At 43.7% G+C, this 21,781-nt stretch overlaps 4 protein-coding genes across 4 annotated transcripts; 3 read left to right on the forward strand and 1 right to left on the reverse strand.

Moving 5' to 3' along the window:
- Positions 1 to 6,581: 6,581 nt before the first annotated feature.
- On the forward strand, positions 6,582 to 7,868 carry CMQ_1109 (upf0171 domain containing protein; the record flags this gene model as incomplete). The annotated part of the gene is made up of 2 exons (XM_014318188.1): positions 6,582 to 7,338; positions 7,447 to 7,868. The coding sequence occupies 2 exons, from the start codon at positions 6,582 to 6,584 to the stop codon at positions 7,866 to 7,868; spliced, it is 1,179 nt and encodes a 392-aa protein (XP_014173663.1).
- A 1,958-nt stretch (positions 7,869 to 9,826) lies between these two features.
- CMQ_1019 (hlh transcription factor) lies at positions 9,827 to 11,419 on the reverse strand (the record flags this gene model as incomplete). The annotated part of the gene is made up of 1 exon (XM_014318098.1): positions 9,827 to 11,419. One exon carries the CDS (start codon positions 11,417 to 11,419, stop codon positions 9,827 to 9,829), a length of 1,593 nt encoding a protein of 530 aa, XP_014173573.1.
- Positions 11,420 to 13,667: 2,248 nt separating this feature from the next.
- CMQ_867 (golgi traffic protein) lies at positions 13,668 to 14,495 on the forward strand (the record flags this gene model as incomplete). The annotated part of the gene is made up of 2 exons (XM_014317946.1): positions 13,668 to 13,890; positions 14,485 to 14,495. 2 exons carry the CDS (start codon positions 13,668 to 13,670, stop codon positions 14,493 to 14,495), a joined length of 234 nt encoding a protein of 77 aa, XP_014173421.1.
- A 2,147-nt stretch (positions 14,496 to 16,642) lies between these two features.
- On the forward strand, positions 16,643 to 20,051 carry CMQ_1670 (La domain family protein; the record flags this gene model as incomplete). The annotated part of the gene is made up of 4 exons (XM_014318749.1): positions 16,643 to 18,022; positions 18,092 to 19,362; positions 19,447 to 19,467; positions 19,598 to 20,051. The coding sequence occupies 4 exons, from the start codon at positions 16,643 to 16,645 to the stop codon at positions 20,049 to 20,051; spliced, it is 3,126 nt and encodes a 1,041-aa protein (XP_014174224.1).
- Positions 20,052 to 21,781: the final 1,730 nt, after the last annotated feature.

The raw sequence follows: 21,781 nt of genomic DNA on the forward strand, positions 1-21,781 counted from the left end.
AGATATAAGATAAAAAGTATAGGAGGGGTAGAAGTAAGACAAAGTCTTACTTCTTTTAAATTCGTTACTAGCAAGCGTTTACAAAATATATATATACTATAATAGCAGTCTAGCGTGGCAGAACGCTTAGGGCGCTTAGCAAAGCTCGCTAAGCGTTATTTCGCTTATTCGCCGTCGGTCGCCGAATCCAGCTTAGCGCCCTTAGTAGGGCTTGGCGATACTTTTTCCTACTACTAGGCGAGACTCGCTAAACGCCCTACTCTAGCCTTGCTAAGCCTTGCGCGGTTTGCATATACTGTATTCTGCGAGCCTGCCTGAATTATTACTAATTTGTGCTAGCATCCTGCACTCTAGTTAATCCCTTTATAATGGTGTATAGTTACTAAGGCTATACACTATTTTATACTATTAAATTAAAAATTTAACTTAATAAACTATAAAAGACTAGTAAGCAAAGGCTTACTAGTTAATTTATATATAACTAAAAGATATAGTATAGCGCAACCTTAGTAAGGCATAGCATAGCTAAGTAGCTATATTAGTTTTATATAACGTATTAAGATAGTTTGTTAAGTCTAACGCTTAGTAAGCAACTAGTTGCTAAACTAGTACGTAAGAACGCGTATATAGAATACCTTTATACTATCCCTTCCTTCTTTAAGTAACGCTCTTATTAGCTTAAAGGTGTATACGCGGCGGCCGCTTACTTATTAAAAAACCTTCTTTAGTAAAGTTAGGAAAAAGAGTTAAGTGCTTTAGGTTATTATCTATTGCTAAGTAGTTATAGACTGCTTACTTATATAACTATATTTAGGTAACGTAAAAGCGTATATATACTGCTTAGTCTATAGCGGTAGTAAACGTTAAATCGTACTTAATATAAAGGTTATCTTATTTATTAAAGCTTTTTAAAGAGCGTATAGCTTAGATTTTAGTTAAGGAATGCTTTAGTTACTACTAATAAGTATTATAAAAAGGCTAGCTTTAAATATTAAGTGTATAAGAGTATAGTATATACTAACTAAAAATAGTAGTATAAGGCTAAGACTTTTAACTATTAATAAGGTAGAATAAAAGTATTAGCAGCTATTTATTATTTACTAATTATAAAACCATTATTTATTAAATAATAAAGGTAGTTTATTATTAAAACGTCTTTTTATTTAATTTCAAACATTTTTTACTTTACTATTAAAGTAAACATAAGTAAGTTCTTAAGATATATTTAAATTTTTAATAATATAGCTTCTTTATTACTTTAAGGTATAAAAAAGTAAGTATATCTTATAATTTAAAATAAATTTATCTATACTTATAAGACTACTCTTACTTTTTTAGCCCTTTTTCTTTAATCTTAATTATATAGTAAGTTAATATAATGGTTTACGTCTTTATATAGTAGCTAGCTAATAATTACTTATAAATAATGTTTAACTAAAGCTACTTTTAAGTTATAATAAACTGTTTTATAAATATAAACCTTATAAAACGCCTTTTTTCTAAGTATACGCACTATCTCTTAAAGGTATAGGTCTTTACTAGTATAGCGTTTACTAAGTAATATCTATCTTTATTATAAGCTTTATACTTAAAGTTTATTTTTAAAGGCTTATTTAAACGTTTACTATAAATTCTTATATATAGCTATACTAAAGAACTTAGCGCGCTATATTAGTTATATAGCTAATAATACGTTATGCTTACTAGGAAGTATATTAACTTATATATACTAGTAGCTAATTACTAACTAATAGCTTTTTAATAAGCTTAAAGGCTTAGCTTAATATATTTAGAATTTTTAGCTAGTATAAATAAGTTACTACTTTAATAGATAATAGCTAGTAATATTATTATAGTACTAGGTAATTATATAGTGATTACTTAAAGAGTAATGGCTTTAATATTAATAGCTAAAAAGCTTAGCTATACTTTATAAAAATATAAATTAAAGCCTTTAGTAACTAACTAGCACTTTTAACGTAAACGCTTTAAGATAGTATAATAAGCTATATTATATCTTAGCGTTCTTTACTAGTACTAGTAAAAGCTAAAGCTAACCTTAACGCTTGCTTAGTAGGCAGTAAAGGTTACTTAGCTTTTACTGCTTACGTTTTTGAGTATAAGTATACTATTATAAGCGTAGACTTAAGTTGCTACTACTTTTAAAGTAATAGTAAGTTTCTTTATGTTTATTATTAAGTTATTACTAACTTATTACTTAGGCTAATCTTTGTATTATTATACTTACTATAGCCTAGCACGTTATAGCTATTTAAGCTAGCTATAATAGTATGCTTTACTATATAGTAGGGTTAGGAAACTAGTATACTAGTACTAGTATTACTAATAGTATTAGTAGCTTTTAACTTATAATAATGTTAAGAAAGTAAGTAATAATATAGTAAAGTATATAATAAATAAAATACGTAATAATATTTAAGCAAAATAAGTAAGTAAGTAAAAATAACTAACTAACTAACTAACTAACTAATAAGCTCTTAATTACTATCCTTATTACTATCTAAACCTAAGTCCTTCTTAAACTTATTTAAATCTTTCTTCTTTTAACTTTTTAATAAAAAAAACCTTTTAGGTGTATCCGGAAGAAGCTTATTTCTAGGTTTAGTAATAATATTATTACTAATATAAAAATAGCTTTTAATAGCACCTAAAGTAGTAGGAATAGCTAGGTAATGTCTAGCTAATATGCTTAAAATCTAGTATTTAAAAGCATGGTTTTTCTAGTACTTTAAGAGATTAGTCTAGTATAATATTAGTATAGCCATATTATACTTAATAGTTAGTTATTTATTAAAGCTTACCTTTTGTCCTTCTTCTTCTTCTTTAAGGTATAAGATATATTCGTCTTTTAAATTAGCTTTTAAAATAAACAAATCTTTTCTTAAATTGTTATTTAAATCGTTGCTTGAAGTATTATTTAAATTGCTATATAGGTCTTTGTTTAATTTATTAAAAGATATATTTATAGGAAGGTTATTAACCTTGTTTTTTATTTTATAATAAAGCTAGTTGATATAAAGTAAGTAAAGTAAAAGCTTACTTAAAGTATTTGTCTTTTAGAATATTAGTAGCATTACTTAAATATAATTATAATAAGCTAATAAGCTGCCTTTTTAAAGTTCCTTGTTTTAAAACTTAGGGTTTAAAATAACACTCAAAATATAAAGCTTATAGCTATTTATATTTTTAAGTAAAAGCTAACTTAAGAAGTATTTGTTTAGCTTTAATAACTTCGCATTAATAGTAGTTATAAAGTTATTAAAAAGTAAAATATTTCTTTTTAGTTTATAATAAGTAAGTAAGTAAGTAAATAAATAAGTAAAGTAAAAAAGTAAAGATAACTTACTAAGGTATTATTCCTTAAGGCTTGTTTATTAAAGTTAGACCTTAAGTAGTCAAGCTTATTATATATAATGTATATATATAATAATACTTTTAGTTAAGTTATATAAATATATTCTTATAACTTAATGCTAGGCTTTAAAAAAACCTTTAAAATTTATATGAGGTTTTTTAATAACAAGCTAGTGTTTTAAATGTACCTTTAAACTTATTATTAGTATTATTATTACTAATATAAGTTAAAGGTTTTTTTAAGTTATAAAAGGTTTTAAGCATATAATAGCTTAAATTCTACCGTGCAGCATTATCTATTTAATAAGTTAGGAAGTTAATAGGCTTCTTTTAAACGTTATAAGTAAAATTAATAACTTACTTAACGGTATAACGGTTATATTATAGTTAATAGAAAGGTCTTCTTTTTTTTTTAAAAATTCTATACCGTCTTATAAAAGCTATTAAATTTCTTATATATATTTTTATTGACGTTGTTAACCATTATACTTAGCTAATAACTAATTAAGTTAGTTAGTTAGTAAAGTAGTAAAGTATCAAGGAAGGTAATAAAGTAATAAGGTACAAGGTATTATAAGTAAAAGCTGTTACTTACTATTATTTAGTTATTATGTTGTTAGAAGATAAATATTTAGTTATAATATCTTTAGCAACTAAGCTAATAATATAAGCAGTATATTTAATATTATTATTAAAATATACTTTCTTTTTAAGTGTATTTATAAAGGTATTATTATTTAAGGCGTTGTCTTATATAATACTAGTAAAAGGTTAGTAAAGTAAAGTAAAGTAGTTAACTAACCTTAATATATTTAATAAAGATAAAGAAGGGTAAATTTATAAGGCGTTTATAAATTTATAAATATATTTACTAGTATATATATTGTTTAATTCGTAGAAGCCTTTTTAATAAGTTAGTAACTAATAAGGTTATTAAGGTAAAGTAAAGATAACTTACTAATAAGCTTAAAAATAGGGTTAAAATTGAAGCTTACATAAGCAACTATAATACTTAAGTAAGCTGTTTAACTTCTTTAAGAAGAATATAAAAACGATTAAAAGCTTTTTTTAACGTTTAATATTTAAGCTTTTAAATTATAAAGTAGTTAGTTAGTTAGTTAGTTTATACTTTACTAATACTTTTGAGTTTATATTTTCTTTATAAGGTGGTAAAGTTTATATATTTAAGCTATAAGTAATTATATAGCTAAATAATTTAAAATTATCTAGCTTATAACTAGGGTTATTATAAAACGTTTGTTGCTTACTTCTTTTATTACTAAAATTAGTAATAAAAGAAGAAGTAACTTTAAAGTTAATGTTAGTTGTATAGCTATTAGAGTCTATTATAACTTATAAGAGTTAGTAGGTTATATAATAAGATTATACCTTTTAAACGCCTTTAAGTTATAAGTTATATAGCTTATAAGCTTTATATCTTACACATTTATATAATAATATATAAGCTTAATTATATACTTATATATTTAAGTATAAACGTATAAGTCTTATAGCTTATAAAGTAAAAAGATAAAAGGGTAAAAATAAAATATAACTTACTAGGTATATAAGATATATAATAGTAATAAGCTTACTTATTATTATTATTATTGTTATTATTATAAAGAATAAAATATAAAATATAAAGTAAAAAAGAGGATAAAGGATAGTTTTCATATATACAAAATTAATATAAAAGCTTTTAGAATAAATTACTTATTATTAATTAGTTTAAAAGAAAAATAAACTGTAATATATTATATTTTATTTTAATATTTTAGTACTTTAGTATACTAGTACTAGTTTAGTATTTACTTACATTAATACTAGTTTAATACTAGTACTAGTACTTAAAAGCCTATACTAGTACTAGTTATACTAAACTAATACTAGTACTACTAGTATTAGTACTAATATTTTTCTTAACCCTAACTATACGCTACTACTTTTAGTTAACACACCTTACACTCTTATATAGCTATTATCTAAGGCTACCCTTTTATAATACCTTATTAGTAGCAACCCAAGTATCTTATAACTAAGATCTAAGCGTTACGCCTTCTAAAAAGCGCCTCTATAAGACAGCCTATATACGTAGCTAGATCCGGCAATTACTTCCGCTATATCCTAAGTAGTATATATACACTTCTATAATATAAGAATATAGTTATATAGCAAGCAGTCTACAACTGTTTAGCAATAGCTAATAACCTAAAGCACTTAACTCTTTTTCCTAACTTTACTAAAGAAGGTTTTTTAATAAGTAAGCGGCTGCCGCGTATACACGTTTTAGCTAATAAAGGCGTTATCTTAAAAGAGAGAGGATAGTATAAGAGTATTTTACGCATTTGCCCTACGCACCGGTTCGGCAACCTACTGCTTACTAAGCGTTAGTTAGACTTAACAAACTATCTTAATACGTAAATAGGGCAAAGCACAGCAACTTAGCTATGCTACACCCGCTTAGGGTTGCGCTATCACGCACCTTCTATTTACGTATAAATTAGATAGCAGGCTCTCGCCTACCAGTCTCCTATAGTTCGTTAAGTTGAAGTCTTAATACAACAGTACAAACACGTCTAAGCCTTTATAACCACACATTGCACACAAACCCTTACAGGCGCAGACTTCTTAGTCTAAGAAGACTAGGCTCTATTATATGCGCACCCTTACTAAGCATTAATATATAATTAAGCAAAGATGTAGAGGCTAACTTAGTGCCTAAATTCGCTAGATTTAAATATAATCGAGCCGTGCTGGATGCACTTAAAAAGGCAAACTACTAAGTTAGGTGCACCGTTGTTTAAGAGCTAAGCAGAGGCAGCCTGGCAGCGTGCTTGGGCAGACCTATTACAAAACCGTATTAGGCAGTAGGTTAAAAGGATACCGTGGAATATTCAGCAGGTAATTGCTTTAAATGGCGGTAATGAATATAAGGTGGGAAGGAAGAAGGATACGTAATGTGGTGATAATACTGTACTGGCGATGTTTTCTTGGTATGTCCTAAGTAGGCGTAGCGCGGCGAAGTAATATTATGTGGGTCTAAGGCGGTGAGCCCTTTCTTTTGGTAGCGAGCTCCGTAATTAGACCATTTTTCGAGCTGCACAATCATTCGTACGCTCGAGCCGGTTGCTGAACTACGACAATATGTACCGGATTCTGCTTGAACTTATCTGATGATCATGCAACCACTTTAATCTTAAGATATGGCACTGCCTTATGTTCTGCCTAATGCGGACAACTTCTTAGGCGTGGCCCTCGTCGTGAACAGAAACCGCGAAGGGCCGCGATTTGTTTTTCACTATCCTAGTCGCATCTACTCTCGGAGAGAGTCTTGTGCTAAACAGCCGAAAGATGAGGATGCTTTTGTCGATGGGGCATTGGTACCTACCAAAAAGAGCGATATCGACTATGCCCCCAACTCCGAAGAGCTAGCCCGATGGAACCACGATGACCATCTTGCAACGAACAGCGGAACGCAGTATGTCCCTTGGGAGTACGTTGCTGGTGCTCCAACCAAGGCCCTGGAAGGAATTTTGACACCACCACACGCTTTTCATAAGAAGCGTTTTCAAATTTTGCTCGATTCCGTCTACTATTTATCTTATCCCATCCATGTGCCGGAAAGCGGTTTCTGGGACAGAGAAAAGAATAGAAAGGGACGGGTTCGTAAGACGAAAGAAGCTTCCACATGGGCCGGAAGCGCCAAATTTGAAGATCGCCCTTCGCGTGATGGCAATAATGCTGAATGGAAGGAAGACAAAGTCAGCTCCATGACTATGTTCAATCTTGTTTTCGTTTTGAACCCCAAGCGGCATGAAGCAAATGAGCTCCTTGACGTCATGTACACCCACGTTGTGCGGGAGGTGAACAGAGTATACAAATACTGCCAGGAAAGTGGTGACTTTGTATGGCAGGAGTGCAAGAAAGTCATTCAGCTCAAGGATAGAGCCAAAGAAGACCGTGAGTTATACACCTGCTTCGAATCCACAGATGTGGTCCTGAAGTATTGATTACACCCGGTTCGAACGGACTATGCTTCTGTTCGGCACTGACCAGCCTATGAAATAGGAACGAAGATGAGCGTGCTGTGGGAGCAAATACTGACGGCATCTTCCCTGGCGGCGTCGATAAGAGACATATACGAGGCCGTATGTCGTAACAAGATAGCAGTTCTCGAGCTGAGTCTCGGAAGGGGTTCCGTTGGACATTCCGTGCAAATACCCATGCCATTTTATGTAGCAGATGTGCAGCCACCAGGAAACGAGGCTGCCCGGAGTCTCTGGCTAACGACAGCCAATTCGGTCTCTGGCTATGATATGCTTGGTGGTTTAGCTGCTTTTGACAAGTGCACTGCGCTTCTACTTACCGACGATGACGACAAGAAGATCATTGCAGAGCTCCAAGCTCGCAGGGATAAGGCAGCCACGGCTATGATCGAGCTTGTCAAAGCTGCGAAGCCCACGCTCTCGTATGCAAACCCTGTCCCATAGAAACGCACTCGTGAAATGAACAAACTCGTTTGACTGACTTTCTTCTGGGGCACATACAAGTTTTTACCAGATTGCCCAACTTCCAGAAACCATCCTTACCATTCAACAAGTGCGCGCATATGCGCAGCATTTCATATACTGGCGACGGGCAATGGCCGTGCCACCAATTCACGCCCGAGACGTGTATGTTCTCTCACCAAACTGCGACTTGGGTAATCTTGGACGCGCTAGCTCAGCTTTCGCCCAAACATTTCCCTTCGCGCCACCAATGACGGATTTACTTGCCAGCTTATCAACAGCCCCACGCCCGTATAAGTCATTCTGCCCTACAAAGAATCTCCGACCTGCATACTTGCGAATATTGTCATGGCTAATCCGTGGAGGCTGGGTCTGTCAAATATGTACATTTGCGTACGTGGTTGTGTGGCCAGAAGTCCAATACGAAGTTGAGTACAGTTTAGAATCGGAAGCTCTTGCTCGAATAAAAAAACAGCGACAGAGAGACGGCAATGGAAAAGGAAGAGAAGAGCGAACTGGTCTTACCACGGATGCTAAGCAGAAACCTAGCGACGCATCTGATGCATCTGATATGGATGGGGACAGTTCGTCGGCCGCATCTTATGCACTGTCTTTGTCTCCGTCATCCGCGAAAAGTCAACCCCGAGACTTTGTTGGAGCTGAAAGTCGGCCAGGACCGTCGGCCGCGGAACATGCAGCTGAAAGAGCAAGGCAACAACGAATTGCTGAAAAGATAGCGCGCGATCTGGCAGAGAGAGCTACCATACACGCACGAAAGCCTGTACCGACTCGCACAGAGCATCCGTCAGTCAATGACGCAGTGCACTTGATGGGCATGCTGCCCTATATCATCATAGACGCTAGCAAACCTACGGGTCGCGAGAGCCTCTACCTCAGCGCCATTGAGAAGCGCCTTCGTTCGCGGCGTGTAGCGCCACCACCTGCAAGCAAAAAGGATGGAAATATGGGTGCTGCTTCTGTACCCACCATGCGAGCACTATCCGATGCACGATTTGGCCACGGCGATGAAACTACGGCTTGGAACGGACGCGTCGCAGACTTATGGCCTGTTTTTTGGAAATATTTCAATGGCCGTTCGGCGTTGGAGAGAATTCCGCTAGTAGAGGATATGAAAAGGAAGGATGTGTGGAACATTTTGTCTGCCATGAGCGAGTTTTTGCTCTGTGTACGGCACTGGTGAGACGGTGTGTAGTTTCGAAACAGATGTAGACTGGTTCCACCACCTGCTTCTACTGTTTCATGCCAGGGTTTAGTAAAGGAACGAGACAATTCTGACAAACGGAAGGCAGTTTGAAGTCGAATCATTGTTATATTCTACTACAGTGTTGGGAGTTAGCTGGTAGACCAGCACTCGGTAATATACTATTGTTCATTGCACCGTAAGCACCCGACCGAGACGACCGCAGGATGCAAGTAGGAACTAAAACATAAGGTGCATCTTATCAGACAACTCCACACAACTTGACCCCAAACTAAGTTCGATACAAAACATACTAAGCAGGTTATTAACAGGCCACGGATAAGCCGCAACAAAACACACAAAGACCACGAATAAGACGACCAGACGCGAGTGATCGAGCTGTGAAGCCTGCGAAGCAAATGAAACTGGCTAGCGATGTTCTAAGGGGCCGTCCCGCACAACCGAGAGCAAGGAGTTGAGAAACATCAAACACCCAGGAACCCAAACGCCTTGAAGGCAGAAGAATAAAACAGTATATAGCAGAAAATAATATAACCGGCCACATCCCATCAACCACAGAGGAGACCACAGAAAGGATAAAGGGGAATAAGAAAGGCTGCACGACATCAGAGGACATCCGGAGAAAGAAAAGACTGCTGCACGGCACGGAAATAGATAGCGTGGAAAAGGAGGGGTGTGGGGGTAACACTGGAAAGCATCCGATCGGTAAAACATCAGTTCAGGTGAGATCCATGAACTCGTCTTCTTCTTTGAATTCCATTTCGCCGTTCTCGTCGTCGTCGGCCCAGAAGTCACCCTGCTCCACAAAATCAAGAGCCACACCGTCGTTGCCAATGCCGGGTTCCATGGATATCCCTTCAGTCCGACCTGAGCCGTCCAACGGATCGCCTTTGTAATCGGTGTAGTCAGGCACCCGCAGGCCGGAGCCATTAGTGCGAGAATAAGTAAAGTGCTTCTTCTCCCCATCAGCGTCGGGATTGCGCATAGCGGTCATCAATTCTGACGTCATACGACGCTCATCGTCGTTGATGGAGAAAGGCATGGACTCGCCACGATCGTTAAAGAACTCTATCAGCTCCTCCTGACGAGAGACATATTTGTCTAACAACCACATGAGATCACGGCACCAGCTTACCGCCCCATTGAGAATGTCACCCTTGTTGGGGCCTTTGTCTTTCTCTTCAACAGGTAGACCGGTAGTGATATTACCAGCTGTGCTTCCGGCAGCGCGTCTTGCGCCGGGACCAGCAAGCCCAGATGTTGCCTGAGACGGGTTGGATAGGCCTGTAAGGGTAGGTGATAGGGGGGTGCCAGTAGTAATGAGCTTTTTGATCTTCTCATCATCCAACCGGTGACTCGGGACAAGTTTGCTAAGATCTTGTATACGCTCATTGATGTTGTCCCGGCGGCGGCGCTCAACTAGATTATGCGATTCCCTCCGCCGTTTTCTCTTCGCCTCCTGCGAGGTGTTTATGGGCGTACCCAGTTTGGCCGGCATAGAAGTTCCACCTTTCAAAAGAAGCTCGTTGATCTGTGCACTATGAAGGCCACCCGGCTGCATAGGGGAAGAGAAACCCGAGCCGGGAAAGGACGAAAGGCTATTTGGAGTCTGAGCCCACTGGCCAGAGTGCGATTTCTCGTGGTTTGAGCCATTTGTCCGAATCGGTTGAGGGGAACCGACAAACTCAGAGGAAGCAGGAGGGATAGCAGTGGAGATAGAAGCCGTTTTGACTGCCATGGGGCTCCGCGCCGTGGTATTTTTGCGAGGCATAGACTGGGACATGCGATGGCGGGATTTCAGGAAAGCTGCATCAGACCCATCGTTTGCAAAATCCGAGGCGGTAAGTGGCGAGCCCGCAAAGCCACCACCAGGCGACTGTAGAGATCCAAAGGCCTGTGCGTGTTGTACGGGACGGTACTGGCTCATGCTATTTGCGAAAGGGCTTTGTATGGGATCGCCCTCGGGTGTGTTCGAGAAGCCGTTCATACGCGAATGATCGAGTGGGAGGCTGTGCTGGGGGGAGAACATCGCCTGCGCATAGGCTCCAGACATGCCGAGATTGGAGAGGCTGGAAAAGTCATGGCCACCAGTGGACATACCAGACTGAGCACCGGAAGGGCTGGCAAGAGTATCGAACAGGTCGTCATCAGAGATCAGGGCTGACCCGCTGGAAAAGCCGGCCCCGTGAGCGTTCTGATTGGAGCTGAAGTTGCCCTGGAAAGACGGGTTGAAAGCACCACCCATGGCCAGATCGTCGGGGTTGATGTTTGTGCCAGCGCCGCCCATCTGGCCGAAACCGTGTTGTGCCATTGCGAGTAAGGCGGTAGCGTGGGCAAAAGCAGAAGTGTGCTGTTCTCACTATGGAAGGGGCTTTGGTTGATAGGCTGAGATGAGCTAAAGTAGAAGATGGCGTCTGTAGTTAGCACTGATGTTCCGTGGTGCATCGCTGGTTGGTGCTGATGCGGGTAGAGACCGTCCCACCAGTGCATGAATCGATAGATGTGCGGTGAGTAGAAGTGAGTCGGTGACTAATGAGGTTGGCTGGTGCCAAGGTTAGAATATATAACCAGACAACGGCGTTGCAAAGCAGTTCTCATAGGAGTAGCGTGATGAGACAAGGCAAGGGGTGTAGACGATAGTGTAATAGAGGGAAGGGTTTATTGCGTACGGAGTACTTATTGCGAAATGGTGGCTCTGCGTGGCAGAGCCTATGAAGTGGACTTTTGGTGATTGTGGGCTGGTTACGTAGGAGAGGAAAAACAGAGCTAATCTGGATGGGGAAACGTGCCGTTTAGCAGTATTGAGGTAATGCGACAGAGCGGCTTGCGGGGAGGGAAGAAGAAAATTACTATAGATGCGGGGGGGGGGGAACTGCCGCTTGGCCCGTACATGTATCATTGTAACCGAAGTTTGGTATTCAAGTAAGCATATTAGAACGAACAAATAACGTACTAGGACTGTCGGTTGTGGCGGGTGGCTGATTGCGTTGAGGCTTCAAAAAACCCGGTGCTATGTGACAAAGCTCTGGAAGTTCGAAACGAGGGCCGCCTGGATTTGGATCGTTGCACAGTAGCAGATCCAGCAGTAGTCTGCTTGGCAAGTTGATTTTGTGGCGCAGAAAGATGTTTGGTAGTGGGGTGGCAGCTATAACCCTCCAAAAAGGGCAAACCGAGCGAAAATGATAAATAGACGCTCCAACAGATGACATGAATGTTTGACCGCTTAGCTAGCCGTCGATGCTGGAACGGGCTGCAGAGACGTATTGAACTTTGAACTGCTGGTTGGTGGTGAGAGAAAGGATTGGGGGGGCACCCAGGCAAGTGCGGGGCCTTCTTAGATGACCAGGCTGCTTTGGATTTGGTGGGGGAATGAAGAAGAATATGAGTAATTATCGTACGAGTACTCGTACACAGCGCGAATCTCACACGTCTATGCTAGAAGACACCGTGCGGCGAAAGTCGTGTATGGCAGACGGGGTAAAGTTGAGAAACATGAAAACCAAAGAGCGCAAAACAGGACGACAGTATGAATATATAACCAGAATCCTTTCCGATCAAGTGCAACCTATGTGTACACCACACCTTGCCAGCCTTCTCACGTGGCTTGTCTCGCTCGGCTTCAAGGTCTTCTGACAGTGGCCTAGCTGGAGGGGTGCGAAAAGGTCTTGAAAGTGGGAATGGGAAAGGCTTGACTACAAGCAATAACAGGCGACTACGAGTAGACAAACTGGCGCGTTGAAGGCGGTTGTCTCGGACTTCTTTGGCTAGCTGGCACAGAAGGTCGCATTTAAACCACATATATGTATTCGAAGACTTGTAATCTTAGCCTAAGTGAGACATTAGTAGACACCATGACAGATCACGCCCGATCGCCAGCCTTAGCTCTCTGCTTTCTTTTGCTGCGCCACAGCATACTTCATACATAGTAATCATCTGTGAAGCCTGGCTGTGGCTCGTCGTGCGGTAGACGAAATAAACCGAGGCCCTCTACAAATCACAGCCAATTAGAGGTGTGTGTGAACCCAAAAGGAGTGGGTACCGACCGATCATGTGCATGGTAACCTCCTATTCGCTTCGGCACTTCCTGGATGGGTACTAATAAACAGGCAACCAGAATATCGAACGCGCATCCTTTACGAGGCACTACGACTAGAAGAAGCAGGCATTTATTTCTGTATATGCCGTCACAGAAAAACAGTCTCTTCAGTTTATGTGCTGACATCAATACTCTCGCACCACAGGCACATATCAATAATAATAACAGGCCAAGTTACGGATTCAACCAAGCACCGAGCGTTTGTCCGTTTTGCCCAGCTTCCGACTCAGCTTCGCGGTCTCCTTACATTTCTGCCTATTGCGTTTTGCATACTTTTACCCGCCCTCGGGCCATTCACTCACACCCACACCCACTTCGCGCACTTTCGCGCGTGACAGCCTTCGGCCAGATCCTTGCTTTTGATCAAACTCGCTGTTCCTGGCACACAGTCACCAGGTACTATCTCGAACTGACCTTTTTCAGTCCCCAAGCAAGGCTTGGGTCACGCCCCCGGTTTTTTGAAATGGCTTCGCAATCGTTCAGAGACTCGCTCAACTCGTTGGGCTGGTCACGCCGTGATGCCAACCCTCCCGTGAACACTTCGCGACGGTCGGGGCTCCTGTCGTCCCTCGAGTCCTGGAATCCCTTCGGAGATAGAGGCTATGTTCAGCTTCCCACAACAGAAGGCGTTGGCGCCCCTTTGCCGGCGCCAAATCGACGCGAGGAGGAGGAAGGCTGGTTCGCACGTAAGCCAACGCCCCATATCACATCCCTATTGTAGTAGCAGCCCGCAATACGCACAAAGACAAGGCGGCAGGTGTACCGGGACGTTGCAGACAAACTTATGACCTGGCAAATGGACTTAGAGGACAGGTTGCCGAAATGTTTCTGGGGCTAACAACAATAATACTGGTATTTGTTCAGTGAGCAGATGGGATCGTTTATTGATTTTTTCGGGCTGCAATATTGGTGCTTTAATCTGCTTTACGATATGTTTTGCTCTCCTCCCAATAATGGCCACTCGCCCGCGCAAGTTTGTTATCTTGTAAGTCTCCTGTACCTCTTTGCCCTCGAAGACTTGGGTTGACTGGTAGTGTAGGTGGACTCTCGGATCTGTGCTATTTTTGTCATCATTTGCCGCCGTAATGGGCCCATGGACGTACGTCCGACACTTGGCATCAACGCCGAGGTTGCCTTTCACAGTGGCTTACTTCGGTTCTATCGGCTTGACTCTTTATTTCTCTATCGGGGTAAGTCTGCTGTTGTCGAAAACGAGCTGTCTAGCTATGGATTTATTGCTCGCAGGTCTAACCATCTATGCAATACATTTAGCTTCACAGCACGATCCTGACACTCATCTCGGCTATAGCGCAGTTGGCTTGTCTCATCTGGTACTTGGTAAGCTATTTCCCAATGGGATCGAGCGGACTACGTCTTGCTACGACCTTTGGGGCTCAACGAGCTGCTGCTTGGGTCTCAAGCTAGATGATATTAAGATTGAAAGTGTCGTGGACCCATGCCTATTCAGAGTATGACCAATGAATTATCTTTCGCTAGGCGCATTGTGATTGTTTTGTTCTGGACGGTCTATATTGACTATCACAGCCATATATATCTCAATGTACAAGTATGCCTTTTCCCCATGTACAGGTTGTTAGCATCGATGGAGGACTGTCGCTTCCTTTTGGCACGACAATGGCCAAAACTTTGCTATTCTCTATGTTGTGCCCACGTGTGACCATTTTTAGCTGCCTGGGTTCTACTGGGTGTCTTGATACAGGGTGCGAGCAGTCAGCATGCTTTATGTACGAGACCACGGAGTACTTATATATCAGCGTAGCATAGCAGGGTATTGGGGGGGAGGGGGGGGAGGCTACATAACAGAGGTTTACAAGCGAAGTCAGCACGGCCAAAAGTGTACAGTAGTGAGCGGATGGTAGGGTTAATGAACGATGCGAATAGGTTGTGTTGGCTGTCAGGGCCTCTATTCGGTTTATCGCACTTGAGCTATGTCATGTAGTGAGCCGTATCCAATTGGTGGCCTCCTGGAGGACCTCGCACCGCTAAAACATAAATCGAGTCAAGAGCCTGCACTAATAATACGCAAACGACAACCAAAGTGAGGAGTATGTACGGAGTATGTGCATATGTACTGTACTTCGTAAATACATATGTAGTGTTTGGTAAGATAAGCTTACTAAGATACAATACAGAGTGGCCACCGCAGTGTCCTGTTTGCCCCTCCGCAAATTAAGCTCCTGCTGGCTGTCCATCGGTACAACCCACTCCAAATCACCCGCCCAACTCTTACTTTACGGAGTACTCTCATCAGCGACCCCAGTTTAAAAAAATTATCTTCACACACAAAATCTTCTCTTTCCTCCACTTCCTTTTTGTCTTGTGCAGAACACACCTAACCCCTCCCATCCTAAAGGGCTCTCCTCTTTCACTCTCTTCCACCCCTCTCTCCTGTCCTCTATATACTCTCTCTAGTGTTTCTGTCGAAAATCTCATCTGGAAACGAACCGGTAGTTGACGTCTCGGAATATCGCACTCTACCAACCGCCATTTTTTTGTTACATTTATCGGTTTTAATTGCCTCTGCTGCCCACCTTCTCGCCATCTTTGCTCGCACACAAGTGGCCCCAAGTTTTCGGGCCATTCTCATACCTAGCTACGCTTTGCCATCGAACGAGGTCACCGATATACGTCGTACCCTGCATCTGACAGACCGGAGCCTCCGGCCACTGATCGGGTTTCTTTTCACCTCGGTCCCTCGTTTGCTGCCCAGATACAACACGCTGCGTTCTTCACCGCGACCTATCCTGGTTCGGAATCTGACTGATTGTTGCGCGCTGGCTTTAACTGTGCGGCGTGCTGGTCGGAACATCAAGAAGCAAGAGATACGAAGATAGCTATTTCGGCTCATAAAGCAACATTCATACAAAAACAAACTCAAGCATTTGTTTGTCGCACGGAGCACTTCGTCTTCGGCGTCCTCTCATTCCCGGTTTCCGGTTGTCCCGTCTTTCTTTTCAGGGATACGGCCTTCTTTTACACTTGAACACTGGCACTTCCATTACTCACCTTTTTGTCACCTCACGTGCCCAGTTTTGGCCATCGAGAAAGAGAACATCGCATTTTCGCGCCGTGCTGTCGCCGTGCTGTTTGAAAGAAGACTGGTCACCCACTCCGAAAACCTCAAATACTTAAATTCACTATACGTATACGACGCTGACATCGAAAGCACACCAAGAGCGAGCCGGCCTCCCCCGAATAGCGTCGAAGTCGTCTCTGCCGATAAAGGCACCTTGGCGGTCACGCCAACAGCATTGATTGGGAAATTCTAACAGATCCGCAAGGCATTGTGTCCGCGGGTGGTGAAATCAAATTCCCGGTGCGGCCATTTTCAGCCAGGGCCGTGTTGTCCTTGTCCTGGATGTGTCAGGGCTTACCGCTTGCACAAACAACAGCGGTCCACACTATAAACTGAGAGCCATGTCTGCTACAGGTTTCTCTTATGCTCAGGCCGCTCGCGGCCAGGCAGCACCGCAAGTAACTACGCCTGTTACCAGCTCAGTAGCTCCTCCACGGGCGAGCCCAGAGGAAAACGATGTTTCGAATCCCACAACAATCCCCGAGGCAGGTACTGCCTTGGTGCTATCTGTCACGAGCGATGCGAGCAAACTAGCATCGTCTGAATCAGGATACGGTTCACGAAAGGTCGATTCAGATGCGGGCTCCGCAACTGATTCTGCTACGTTGATTGGCACGCTTGTCGAATCGACATCCAACATTTCACTGGACGACGTATCTTTTCATGCCAGTGCAAGCTACAAGAACGGCTATGCCTCAGCTATTGCTACACGGTCTTCCTCGTCTGATGATAGCGCCAGAAAGAGCCGGAAAGGCAAAACAACAAAAACATCTACTAAGGACGCAGATCTACTTTCTGTGGACGATGCAGAGAAAGACGCGGAGGCTCCGAAGGTGGTCTTGTCTCCAGCGCCCGTGCCTATCAAGAATATATGGGATGAGAGGCGGCGTGAGCTTGCTGCCAAGGCGAAGCAACCCCCCGCTAGCAAGCCAGACTCGTTGGTAGTGGCCACGGGTGCTACGGGTGCAAATGGTGGGCTTGTGAAGTCGCAGGAACTGAAGAAAGGCAGTGCTCCGCCGACTGATCTTGAAAATCATTCGGAGACATTTGGCGCGACAGCCACGTTCAAACCCCACCAAAGAAGACTGAGCGAGACTTCACGTGGCGACCAAACGCGCCGCAACGGTTCCCGAGTGAGCAAGGTGGTAGATAAGGATGCTAAGAACCTTTCGGGGCGCAGCATTTTGCCGTTTGTCCAAGATACAACTCTTTGGCCGACCCCTGAATCTGCCGCTGTGACTGAAGATGCAAAGGCGAAGAGCCTTGCAGAGAAGGTGGACAGATTAGATGATGGTGACAAGGACACCCAGGAGGAAGGGGCTCTTGCGAAGTCCCGGAAGAAGGGAGCTTGGGTTGCGCTGGATTTTGTCCCTACTGTGAATTTTCAGACCCCTCTCCCTAATGTCCGCGGCTCGAAGCCAAAGGCAGGATCTCGCGGCGGCCGCGATTCTTCTTCTAGAGGGGGCTACAACAGCATCGCGAACGGCTCCGCTCCGTCGGAGAAAGCGGTTTCCATGCCCACGCCAATGGACAAGACTCCAGACTTCCGAGACAAGGCAAAAGAAGCCAATGGTACAGCGATCACGGCGAGACCCCACTTTCACGCATCCAACCCTGCCAAGCGCTTCTCGATAGACTCTACCCATAACCGGGAGATACGAAAGTCATCTGCAGCTGCCGATCACGACAGGACAAAAAATGCTGTGTCTAACTATTCAGGGGTATGATATTTCAGCCTCTCTCCTCATCGCTTTGACCAATCAAGCTAACAGGCCTGCTTCCCTTATCAGCTCCCAGTTAGAGCCGATTTTGTTCCTAAAGGTACCTACGGAGGAGGAGTGAATGGCGACACTGACAATCACCACCACATAGCCCTTCCTGTCCAGTCCGATAGGCGATTTGCGACAGCCAAAGCCACCGACCATCATGCGTCTTCTTCAAAGGAGAACGGGACTTTGCAGTTGAAGGAACCAGGTTTGACTGCACGGGAACGGACAGAAGCTAGAGGTGAACGCACTGGCCGCGGTGGGTTCCGTGGTGGCCGTGGCGGCCATGCAAGCAGCGCTTCTCAAGGCCATCATTTTTCTCGCTCGGGGTATCAGCAAAATGGGCAAAGAGCTGCATCAAACGGGGCAGTATACGGCAGCAATGGCTCTTTGCCACCGTCCGCTGTACCATTTAACCCGACGGCACAGCAGTATTCCTTTGGACACGCAAGCAACGTGTCGCGGTCTAGCAAAACTCCTGGGCGAGCGCAGTCTGTATCGCAAGTCCCGACCTTTTCTAATCGCTTGCAAAATGGGGTGGCAAGCATCGCTCGGTCCCATAATCATGCGGCGCAGATGGCCGGGGTACCTGCTGAGTTCCATATGCAACAACCCTACCCATTCGCGACATATTCGAGCATGGAAATCGAGCACCTGCAGCCCCTGGTTAAGCAACTGGAATACTACTTTTCGTTGGAAAATCTTTGCAAAGACATGTTCCTTCGCAGGAAAATGGACGGCCAGGGCTTTGTTCGGTTGGCAATCGTTGCGAGCTTCAGACGGATGGCGGAACTAGCGCCAACTCTGGACTACGTACGTGCTGCATGTGAACAGTCTGAGAAGCTCGACTACATCCTTGACAAAGACCAGACTGAGCTGGTAAGGTCACGCACAGAGTGGAGAAAGTTCATCTTGCCGGAAGAGCAGAGAATGGAGGAGGTGCGCGGCCCCGGCCCGGACTTGAGGAGTGTCCATTTTCGCTCGCTTCATAGCAGGCCTCCGCCGCCTTTTTATCCCGCCGCCCTTGTAGCTGGTTATCCGACTACAAACCCGGCGATTTTTCAAGCGTCAGCATTCGCCCCTAATGGAAGCGAACCGATGTACCAGCCATACGACAATGGGATGTCTGTGGAGCACACACTCACGTCCAATGGCAACACTCAAGTGAACGGAGGGCCGCCTTCAGGTGAGAGCCAGCTGTCTGCTAAGGTTCCAGTGTTCTCCCCATCGGGCGGCAGCGGTGCACCGACGACGTTGGAGGACTATCAGAACTGTCCAGATGAGCAAGTCGAAAAGTTAGTCGTGATTGTGGCTCCAGACACGGATGTGACCTCAACCACTGTCTCAGAGATAAGTTTGGGACCGAATGGCTCACATAGTTCCCAGGACAACATGTTGAGGTATGTTTGGCAAGCTTAAGTGTGTTTTTTTCACCTTTCTGGTCCTATATCTTGCCTCCTTATTGTCCTTCTTTTCTATTTTGAAACACCGCCGTTTATCTCCTTACTCTAACCTGGGTACGACTTCAAGCAACGGTCACGACTATTCTCTCGAGACGTCTCTGGAAACACTTATTGAAGGCTCCAGGTCTGCTACTGTTATATCGTCAGCACCTCTCTCTCTCCCTGCCACAGATGCAGTTGGAGGGGAGCCTTACCCGGGTTTGCGGACGAAGGCCTTTGATCAACGGAAGAATTCTAAGTCCGGCGAGACACCAGCTGCTATGAAGCATCTTTACCAATTTTGGTCCCATTGTCTGCCTGACAAATTCAACGTTAGGATGTATGAGGATTTCCGATCATCCGCACTAGAAGATGCCCGTGGCGATATGCCATGCGATTTCGGGTTGCGGTGTCTTCTTCGGTATTACAACCATGTTTTGACCGACGCAGGTCCGAAACCGTACCCGTCGGTCTTTGTGCCGCACTTCACTGAAGCCAGGGAACTCGTGGGATCGTGGAAAGCGGCCAGTGGTGAGGCCTGAACATAGGAGGTCCGTTGCAGGCGGCCTTTACGTCCCTTGAGGTGGTGGTACATTCGCCAGTGCAATGACAGCGTTACGGCGGCTGATGGCAGGCCGTCGGCCCTGCTATCTCGAGCAGGGTGCTATTTGATGTATGCTTCGATTTCGTATTGGAGAGGCATTCAACACCCATTTTTTTTCTGTCGTCAGCACGACCTAACCCACTGCCACGCATCAGGCGGACTGGCTCTCTGAATGTGGGCTGGCGACAGGTACGCAGCTACCGATGGTTTGGCGTGTCCTTTAAGGCTGTCTTTCGTTCACCAGATGGCTCATAAAATACATCACAAAATAACATCCTGCCTCTGCAGCAACCTGCGTTTTCCTCAACTGCCAAACTGCCATGTACACTGCTTTCTGTATGTTCGGCAATATACGTCCAGGATACGAACGAGCCTATATTTGATGCCTAGAGCTTCAGCCTAGTCGGTATAGCCTAGTCGCCTTATGGAAGGTGCAATTTGGCAGCTCTAGGAGCGTTCGTCCGGCTCTGGTAGGGCAGACAGCGGCCGTGCGAATTATGCTTATATTCGGACCAGATTGAGCAAGTGTTGGCCTATCAGCAGATGCCGAGTGTAAGGCGTTTGTGCCTGACAGGCGGCCTTCCCTGATCACTTAATCAGCAGCGGATAGCAAGTTGGATGTGTGAACGTCGCCGCTGGCGCTTCTTTAGATCGCATGATCCTATATACAGATGGTCGGGGTCACGTTCAGTGCTGTGTCAGCCCGAGCTTGAGCAGCAAAGAGAGGGAGGAATAGAGCGTGAAAGGTGAGGGTGGCCCGGATGCTAAAAGGCCGAATGACAAACGCCTGCACCTGCCAAGGAAACACAAGTGCCCAAGGGAAACAGGCTAGTGGCGAGGATAACAGGATCTCAAGTGTTGAGCCGCCGGCTTTCACCTGTGCCGCTGCTGTGAAATCTGGGAGATAGTGCTTTATACTCCTAGAATAACCTTCATCATGGTCAATTTACAAGCTGCTTCAAACATTGGACCCAGACCGTCAGGCACATAGTGAAGGTTAACAACGTCAGACGGTGATGCCACGGTGGAATCCTGATGATGTCATCGGCCTTGGATCAACTGTATAGTGGGGACCATAGCGTCACAACAATACCGAGGTGGATGGGTGCACCTGTGGCGAGTCCGAGTAATTTCCCATCCACCTCGTATGTAGGATATTTCATCTCACCAACGGGCGGGGTTTTGCTGCAAGGCCATGCTTTCTATGGTGGGAGGCTGTGCCCTGTTGCCTCTTATGGGCCAATCCATTAGGCGGCACCATAGGCTGGCTGGGCAGCCAAGAGAGGACGGTGCTTTATTTGGCGAAACGCCCAGGTCTGCTCCGTAAAACGCTCCGGTCAACGCTAACGATCCGTCTTGGTGTCCGTCTTGGTGTCCGTCTGGCATCCGTTGGTTGATGTAAGATACAAGTAACGACGACCATCGTGCCTGCCGCACAGCGATCGGGAAACCCTTGTTCGAAAGAGGCAGCCGCTACTTCGTATCTTACATTGGAGCCCTCCAGATCAACTATGACGGCAGGTCGCCTTGCCCCACTACTCTTGGTTTTCGTCTGTCTACGAAGTTCGCATTATTGTAAGATATCTTACTTAGCATTCAAAATAACCCCTCCACCCCCACCACGAGTTTTGCTCCTCTCCAGCAGCCAAACTATTCCGTCTCAAAGCC

The sequence above is a fragment of the Grosmannia clavigera genome, assembly GCF_000143105.1.
Source record: "Grosmannia clavigera kw1407 unplaced genomic scaffold GCSC_140, whole genome shotgun sequence".
In the NCBI taxonomy this organism is placed as follows: Eukaryota; Fungi; Ascomycota; class Sordariomycetes; order Ophiostomatales; family Ophiostomataceae; genus Leptographium; species Leptographium clavigerum.